This window comes from Mustelus asterias, unplaced genomic scaffold (genome assembly GCF_964213995.1).
Source record: "Mustelus asterias unplaced genomic scaffold, sMusAst1.hap1.1 HAP1_SCAFFOLD_4340, whole genome shotgun sequence".
Taxonomy (NCBI): domain Eukaryota; kingdom Metazoa; phylum Chordata; class Chondrichthyes; order Carcharhiniformes; family Triakidae; genus Mustelus; species Mustelus asterias.
Window position 1 is genome coordinate 857 of NW_027594285.1, and position 9144 is coordinate 10000.

At 51.7% G+C, this 9144-nt stretch overlaps 1 protein-coding gene across 2 annotated transcripts; it reads left to right on the plus strand.

Annotated features, from left to right (window-relative positions):
* The first annotated feature begins 290 nt into the window (after nt 1-290).
* LOC144491060 (ras-related and estrogen-regulated growth inhibitor-like protein) lies at nt 291-9122 on the plus strand. 2 transcript variants are annotated; one of them, XM_078208738.1, is made up of 4 exons: nt 291-436; nt 4894-4947; nt 6443-6519; nt 8048-9122. In XM_078208738.1, the coding sequence occupies exons 1-4, from the start codon at nt 334-336 to the stop codon at nt 8462-8464; spliced, it is 651 nt and encodes a 216-aa protein (XP_078064864.1). In that variant the 5' UTR covers nt 291-333; the 3' UTR covers nt 8465-9122. The 2 variants fall into 2 exon arrangements, with proteins under 2 accessions (XP_078064864.1, XP_078064865.1); XM_078208739.1 differs by lacking the exon at nt 4894-4947.
* The last annotated feature ends 22 nt before the right edge of the window (nt 9123-9144 follow it).

Consider the following 9144-nt stretch of genomic DNA (forward strand, 5'->3'; position numbering starts at 1 on the left):
CAGGCAGTAGGGATGCCAAGTCGACCCACATTCCCGAAAGCTTTTCGCTCTGCTGGCTTGCCAAGAAGATAAAATCCCCCCCGGCCAGACCAGACTCTCCCCCCCCCTCTGAGACTTCCCGCAAGGAGTTAAAGATTAGTCAAGGGCTCGAATGCTTTGCAGGTTTGGGATTGGGTGAGGGACGGAGATTGGATTGTGTTGGGTGCTCAGGGGCAGTCTCTGTGGGGGGTGCAGGTCTGTATAAATTGGGACGCTCCTGTGTGCACAGCTGGCTAGCCTCTGCATCTCTCTGCCGTTTGCTCAACTTCCAAGCTCTCTCCAGCCCTCGCCACCATGGTTCTGCACTCCAAAAGCGGGGACAGTGCAGCCCTATCCAGCCAGCGGCGAGTGGACATGAATGTCCTGATCCTGGGAGCGGATTGCGTCGGGAAGTCAGGTTAGCGCTCCGTTTAATTTTGGTTCGCACTGCTGCCTCACAGCAAGAAGTTTAACAACACCAGGTTAAAGTCCAACAGGTTTATTTGGCAGCAAAAGCCACACAAGCTTTCGGAGCTCTAAGCCCCTTCTTCACTCACCTGAAGAAGGGGCTAAGAGCTCCGAAAGTTTGTGTGGCTTTTGCTGCCAAATAAACCTGTTGGACTTTAACCTGGTGTTGTTAAACTTCTTGCTGTGTTCACCCCAGTCCAACGCCGGCATCTCCACATCATGGCTACCATTGGCCTCACAGCGCCAGGGACACGGGTTCGATTCCCAGCTCGGGTCGCTGTCTATGAGACCATACGACACAGGAGCAGAATGAGGCCACTCGGCCCATCGAGTCTGCTCCGCCATTCAATCATGGCTGATATTTTTTCTCATCCCCATTCTCCTGCCTTTTCCCCATAACCCCCGATCCCCTTATTAATCAAGAACCGATCTATCTCTGTCTTAAACACACTCAATGACCCGGCCTCCTCTGCGGCAAAGAGTTCCACAGATTCCCCACTCTCTGGCTGAAGAAATTCCCTCCTCATCTCTGTTTTAAAGGATCGTCTGTGCGGAGTCTGCACGTTCTCCCCGTGTCTGCGTGGGTTTCCTCCGGGTGCTCCGGTTTCCTCCCACAGTCTGAAAGACGCGCAGGTTAGGGTGCGTCGACCGTTTTAAATTCTCCCTCAGTGTACCCCAAACAGGAGTGTGGGCGACTAGGGAATTTCACAGTAACCTCATTGCAGTGTTAATGTCAGCCGACTTGTGACACTAATAAAATAAACTTTAAACTTTAGTTTAAGGAGTCAGCAATGACTCTTTTATCCATGTGTATGTTTGTTTGCAGATTGTCCACGGGTGCTTTGCCAAGCAAAGTTTAAAGTTTATTTATTGGTGTTGCTGAAACGTACAACATTCTGACCCGGCTGGACCGACTGGACCGACTGGACCGACTGGACCGACTGGACCGGCTGGACCGGCTGGACCGACTGGACCGACTGGACCGGCTGGACCGACTGGACCGGCTGGACCGACTGGACCGACTGGACCGACTGGACGCGTGAATGTTGTTTCCTCTGGCTGTGCGGGGGGGGGGGGGGCGGCTAGAACAAGGGGTCACAGTCTCAGGAGACGGGGTCGGCCGCTTCGGACAGAGATGAGGAGAAACGTGTTCACTCAGAGGGTGGGGAATGTGTGGAATTCCCTCCCACACAAAGCTGTGGCGGCCCAGTCACTGTTTAAGATAGAAATTGATAGATTTCTAGGATCTAAAGTTTAAAAGGATGAGACAGAGAGACAGAGAGATCAAGAGAGAGAGAGAGGGAGACAGATAGACAGAGAGAGACAGAGAGACAGATAGAGAGAGGGAGAGAAACAGAGAAAGAGAGAGAGAGAGAGAAAGAGACAGATATAGAGGTAGAGACAGAGAGAGACCGACAGAGAGTCAGAGAAAGAGGCAAAGAGAGAGAAAGAGACAGAGAGAGGAACAGAGAGAGAGGAAAGACAGAGAGGAGAGAGACCAAGAGAGCGAGAGAGACAGAGAGCGAGAGAGACAGACAGAGAGCGAGAGAAAGAGAGCGAGAGAAAGAGAGAGAGAGACAGAGAGAGAGACAGAGAGAGAGAGAGACAGAGAGAGAGAGAGACAGAGAGAGAGAGAGAGGGACAGAGAGAGAGAGAGGGACAGAGAGAGAGAGGGACAGAGAGAGAGAGAGGGACAGAGAGAGAGGGACAGAGAGAGAGAGGGACAGAGAGAGAGAGGGACAGAGAGAGAGAGAGAGAGGGACAGAGAGAGAGAGGGACAGAGAGAGAGAGAGAGGGACAGAGAGACAGAGAGAGAGATTCAGAGAGAGAGAGAGAGGGACAGAGAGAGAGAGAGGGACAGAGAGAGAGAGGGACAGAGAGAGAGAGAGGGACAGAGAGAGAGAGGGACAGAGAGAGAGAGGGACAGAGAGAGAGAGGGACAGAGAGAGAGAGAGAGGGACAGAGAGAGAGAGAGAGAGACAGAGAGAGAGAGGGACAGAGAGAGAGAGAGAGGGACAGAGAGACAGAGAGAGAGAGAGACAGAGAGAGAGAGAGACACAGAGAGAGAGAGAGACACAGAGAGAGAGAGAGAGACAGACAGAGAGAGAGAGACAGACAGAGAGAGAGAGAGAGAGAGACACACACACAGCGACAGAGAAAGAGACACACAGATAGACAGAGAGAGGGAGAGAAATGAAACCCACAAGATACATAAAGAGATATAGACACCGGGGGAATATATTCTCGGTACATATCCATCTGCTAATTCCCCTCAGGGTCTTGTAAGTTTCAATAAGATCACCTGTCATTCTTCTAAACCTCCAGCCAACATGTTTGATTTCACAACAGATTAGTGACACGTCTGTACAATAATTCTCTGCTGTTTATTTGATTAAATTTGATTTATTATTGTCCCATGTATTAGTGTACAGTGAAAAGTATTGTTTCTTGCGCGTTATACAGACAAAGCAAACCGTTCATAGAGAAGGAAAGGAGAGAGTGCAGAATGTAGTGTAACAGTCACAGCTAGGGTGTAGAGAAAGATCAACTCAATGCGAGGTCGGTCCATTCAAAAGTCTGACAGCAGCAGGGAAGAAGCTGTTCTTGAGTTGGTTGGTACGCAATTCTCTGCTGTTTACATTTTAACTCGTGTTAATTTACTAACACTGCAGATTGTGAAATGAGCAGCGATCCTTGTTAAATATTCTATTCAGTTCCAAAAACTGCCAAAGTCGATTGCACAGAGGAACATTTCTTTAATCTGAGGAGTGGGGGGAGAGGGGGATGGGTCAGTTGAAGATTGACAGGTTCACGGCAGAATCTGGTCCGGTTTCCAGAGATTTGGTTTTCATAGAATCATAGAATCCCGACAGTGCAGAAGGAGGCCATTCAGCCCATCGTGTCTGCACCGTCCACAATCTCACCCTATCCCCATAACCCCATGCATTTACCCTAGCTAGTCCCCCTCACACTAAGGGGCAATTTAGCACGGCCAATCCACCTAACCTGCACATCTTTGGACACTAAGGGGCAATTTAGCACGGCCAATCCACCTAACCCGCACATCCTTGGACACTAAGGGGCAATTTAGCACGGCCAATCCACCCAACCTGCACATCTTTGGACACTAAGGGGCAATTTAGCATGGCCAATCCACCCAACCTGCACATCTTTGGACACGAAGGGGCAATTTAGCATGGTCAATCCACCTAACCCGCACATCTTTGGACACTAAAGGGCAATTTAGCACGGCCAATCCACCCAACCTGTAGATCTTTGGACACTAAGGGACAATTTAGCACGGCCAATCCCCCTAACCTGCACTTCTTTGGACACTAAGGGGCAATTTAGCATGGCCAATCCACCTAACCTGCACATCTTTGGACACTAAAGGGACAATTTAGCATGGCCAATCCAGCTAACCTGCACATCTTTGGACACTAAAGGGGCAATTTAGCATGGCCAATCCAGCTAACCTGCACATCTTTGGACACTAAAGGGACAATTTAGCATGGCCAATCCAGCTAACCTGCACATCTTTGGACACTAAAGGGGCAATTTAGCATGGCCAATCCAGCTAACCTGCACATCTTTGGACACTAAAGGGACAATTTAGCATGGCTAATCCACCTAAGCTGCACATATTTCAGACTGTGGGAGGAAACCGGAGCACCCGGAGGAAACCCACGCAGATATGGGGAGAACGTGCAGACTCCACACAGACAGTGACCCAAGCCGGGAATCGAACCCGGGTCCCTGGCGCTGTGAGGCAGCAGTGCTAACCGCCGTGCCACTCTAAGTTTTCAAACTTTTTTTTGAGAGGAGATCTCATAGAAACGTATAAAATTGTGTGCAGTTTTGGTCTCCTTATCTGAGGAAGGATGTCCTTGCTATAGAGGGAGCGCAGCGAAGGTTTACCAGGCTGATTCCTGGGATGGCAGGTCTGTCATATGAGGAGAGACTAAGTCGGTTAGGATTATATTCACTGGAGTTTAGAAGAGTGAGAGGGGATCTCATAGAAACTTATAAAATTCTAACAGGGTGGATTCAGAAAGAATGTTCCCGATGGTGGGGGGAGTCCAGAACTAGGGGGTCAGAGTTTGAGGATAAGGGGTAAACCTTTTAGGACTGAGGTGAGGAGAAATTTCTTCACCCAGAGGGTGGTGAATGTGTGGAATTCACTCCCACAGAAAGTAGTTGAGGCCAAAGTGTTGTGTGATTTCAAGAAGGAATTAGATATCGCTCTTGGGGCTAATGAATTTGATGATCAACCAGGATCAGAATGAATGGTGGGGCAGGCTGGAAGGGCCGAACGGCCTCCTCCAGCTTCTAGTTTCTATGAATGTAAGCAGTGTTTGGGGAGTCACGGCTGATGGAGTCTCTGTTCCTCTCTCTCTCTCTCTCCAGCTCTGACTGTTCGGTTTTTGACCAGGAGGTTTATCGGAGAGTACGGTGATATCGGTAAGCACAGTTTCAATGTTTGGGCATGGTGTCACTGCCAGGGGTTGCGGGGGTGAGGCACACATCAGAGGAGGTTTATTTTTACACTGGCTTGTCCTTCCAGGGGTGGCACGGTGGGTTAGCACTGCTGCCTCACAGCGCCAGGGACCCGGGTTCGATTCCCGGCTCGGGTCACTGTCTGTGCAGAGTCTGCACGTTCTCCCCGTGTCTGCGTGGGTTTCCTCCGGGTGCTCCGGTTTCCTCCCACACTCCAAAGATGTGCGGGTTAGGTGGATTGGCCGTGCTAAATTGCCCCTTCGTGCATTGATTTGATTCATTATTGTCACATGTATTGGGATACAGTGAAAAGTATTGTTTCTTGCGCGTTATACAGACAAAGCATACCATTCATAGAGTACATAGATTTGATTTATTATTGTCACATGTATTGGGATACAGTGAAAAGTATTGTTTCTTGCGCGTTATACAGACAAAGCATACCGTTCATAGAGTACATAGATTTGATTTATTATTGTCACATGTATTGAGATACAGTGAAAAGTATTGTTTCTTGCGCGCTATACAGACAAAGCATACCATTCATAGAGTACATAGATTTGATTTATTATTGTCACGTGTATTGAGATACCAGTGAAAAGTATTGTTTCTTGCACACTATACAGACAAAGCATACCGTTCATAGAGAAGGAAAGGAGAGGGTGCAGAATGTAGTGTTACAGTCATAGCTAGGGTGTAGAGAAAGATCAACTTAATGCGAGGTAGGTCCATTCAAAAGTCTGACAGCAGCAGGGAAGAAGCTGTTCTTGAGTCGGTTGGTGCGTGACCTCAGACTTTTGTATCTTTTTCCCAACGGAAGAAGGTGGAAGAGAGAATGTCCGGGGTGTGTGGGGGGGTCCTTGATTATGCCGGCTGCTTTTCCCGAGGCAGCGGGAAGTGTAGATGGAGTCAATGGATGGGAGGCTGGTTTGCGTGATGGATTAGGCTGCATTCACGACCATTTGTAGTTCCTTGCAGTCTTGGGCAGAGCAGGAGCCCAGACCAAGCTGTGATACAACCAGAAAGAATGCTTTCTATGGGGCATCTGTAAAAGTTGGTGAGAGTCGTAGCTGACATGCCAAATTTCCTTAGTCTTCTGAGAAAGTAGAGGCGTTGGTGGGGCTTTCTTAACTATAGTGTCGGCGTGGGGGGGACCAGGACAGGTTGTTGGTGATCTGGACACTTGAAGCTCTCGACCCTTTCTACTTCGTCCCCGTTGATGTAGACAGGGGCATGTTCTCCTTTACGCTTCCTGAAGTCGATGACAATCTCCTTCGTTTTGTTGACATTGAGGGAGAGATTATTGTTGCCGCACCAGTTCACCAGATTCTCTATCTCATTCCTGTACCCGAACAGGAGTGTGGCGACTGGGGGATTTTCACAGTCACTTCATCGCAGTGTTAATGTCAGCCGACTTGTGACAGGAATGAAATGAACCTTTTAAACCTTGTGTCTGCAGAAGCTGTCCACACACACGATGTCAGCGTCGAAGGAACTGCGATTCGCTTCAACATCTGGGACTCTCTGCACCGACCGGTAATTATTATCCCCTTTCGAAAGTCAGCGCCGCGATCTCCAACCCCGGGACATCGCGATTGGCAGAGGGAGGTCTCGGAGAGAGAGTGGGGGGTGTGGGGAGGAGAGCTGGAGATTTACCCGGGGGAGTGGGGGGGGCTGCGGGGGGGGTGGAGGTGTGGGACTTCAGTTCCGCGGGGGGAGAGAGAGAGAGACTGGAGGGGTTGATATTCGTTCCCTCTTGGAGCAGAGAGAAGTTGATTTGATTTATTATTGTCACATGTATCGGGATACAGTGAAAAGTATTGTTTCTTGCGCGCTATACAGACAAAGCATACCGTTCATAGAGAAGGAAAGGGGAGGGTGCAGAATGTAGTGTTACAGTCACAGCTAGGGTGCAGAGAAAGATCAACTTAATGCGAGGTCGGTCCATTCAAAAGTCTGACAGCAGCAGGGAAGAAGCTGTTCTTGAGTCGGTCGGTACGTGACCTCAGACTTTTGTATCTTTATCCCAATGGAAGAAGGTGGAAGAGAGAATGTCCGGGGTGTGTGGGGGGGTCCTTTATTATGCCGGCTGCTTTGGGAAGAATTTTCATGGAAAGGCAGTGAGTTGTTGTGATCTGGAAGGCGCTCCCTGGAAGGGCGCAGATTCAACAGGAACTTTCAAGAGGAGAGGGGATTGGAGAAATACTGGGAAGGGGGAAACGTTTACAGGGATGGGGAGGGGGGGTAGCTGGGGGAGGGGGGCTGATCGGATCGATCTTTCAGAGGGCCAGTATCGCCTAGGTGGGCCGAATGACCTGCGGTCGTAGTGTCGGATTCTCCCCCAGAGACCCGATGGATGTAGGTTAGGTGGATTGGCCGTGCTAAATTGCCCCTTAGTGTCCAAAGATGTGTAGGTTAGGGTGGATTGGCCATGCTAAATTGTCCCTTAGTGTCCACAGATGTGCAGGTTAGGGTGGATTGGCCATGCTAAATTGTCCCTTAGTGTCCACAGATGTGCAGGTTAGGGTGGATTGGCCATGCTAAATTGTCCCTTAGTGTCCACAGATGTGCAGGTTAGGGTGGATTGGCCATGCTAAATTGCCCCTTAGTGTCCAAAGATGTGCAGGTTAGGGTGGATTGGCCATGCTAAATTGTCCCTTAGTGTCCACAGATGTGCGGGTGAGGTGGATTGGCCATGCTAAATTGCCCCTCTGTTGGGTGGGAGGCTGTGAGGAGGATACGGAGATACCTCAGCGTGATTCGGACAGGCTGAGCGAGAGGGCGTATGCGCGGCAGATGCAGCATAATGTGGGTAAATGTGAGGTTATCCCCTTCGGTGGCAATAATAGGGAGGCAGATTATTACAGGCCCCGGGAGTGTGGCGACCCGGGGGATTATACAGTAACTTCATTGCGGTGTTAATGTCAGCCGAATTGCCGCACTAATAAATATACTTTACTTTACTCCCCTCCCCCCCACCCCCACCCCCCTCCCCCCTCTCCACCCTCCCCCCCCCTCCCCCCCCCTCCCCCCCCCCCCCCCCCTCCCCCCTCCCCCCGTACAGGGCAGCGAGGCGACGCCTCACCCGACGGAAGAGCAGCTGAGTTGGGCCGATGGCTGCATCCTGGTGTACAGCATCTGTGACCGAGGCAGCTTCGAGGTGGCGCGTCAGCAGCTGGCCCACATACAGCGGGCATTGGGGCAGGGGCGGGCACCAGCTGTGGTGCTCGCCGGCAACAAGCGGGATCTGTCCCACCGGAGGGCAGTGCCGCGGGAGGAGGGCCGAAGTCTGGCCCAGGGCGCCGGCTGCCGCTTCCTGGAGGTCTCGGCGGCCGAGGGGTACCAGGGCGCGGCACTGGCCTTCCGCCAGCTGCTGGAGCTGGTCCGGGAGGCGCGGGCACCGGCCAAGAGGGGCATCGGTCTGCGGGGCATCGTCCGGAGCGTGTCCGCGGCGCTCGCCGGCAAGAGGAGAGTGGAGTGACCCTCTCCCCCGTCTCCCCGCCTGCTCACACCCCGTCGCACCAGGGGAATGGATTGTCAAAGCGGTCGTGGCAACTGCCCCGGGGGGGGGGGAATTGCAACCAGTCACCGCGAGGCCTCCCGTGATCGAGCAGCACTGTCGGAATGGGCTGAATGCCAATGGACGTTGCACCTGACACCAAAGGAGCAGGACTAGGCCATCTAGGGGGCGGTACAGCGGGTTAGCACTGCTGCCTCACAGCGCCAGGGACCCGGGTTCGATTCCCGGCTCGGGTCACTGTCTGTGTGGAGTCTACACGTTCTCCCCGTGTCTGCGTGGGTTTCCTCCGGGTGCTCCCGTTTCCTCCCACACTCCAAAGATGTGCGGGTCAGGTGGATTGGCCGTGCTAAATTGCCCCTTAGTGTCAGGGGGATTAGCAGGGTAAATGTGTTGGGGTTACGGGAATAGGGCCTGGGGTGGGATTGTGGTCGATGCAGACTCGATGGGCCGAATGGCCTCCTTCTGCACTGTGGGGCACCGGCCCCGGGAGCCTGCTCCACCATTCAGTAAGATCCTCACTGATCAGGGAATGTTATGATGTGGAGATGCCGGCGTTGGACTGGGGTAAACACAGTAAGAGTTTTAACAACACCAGGTTAAAGTCCAACAGGTTTATTTGGTAGCAAATATCATTAGCTTTC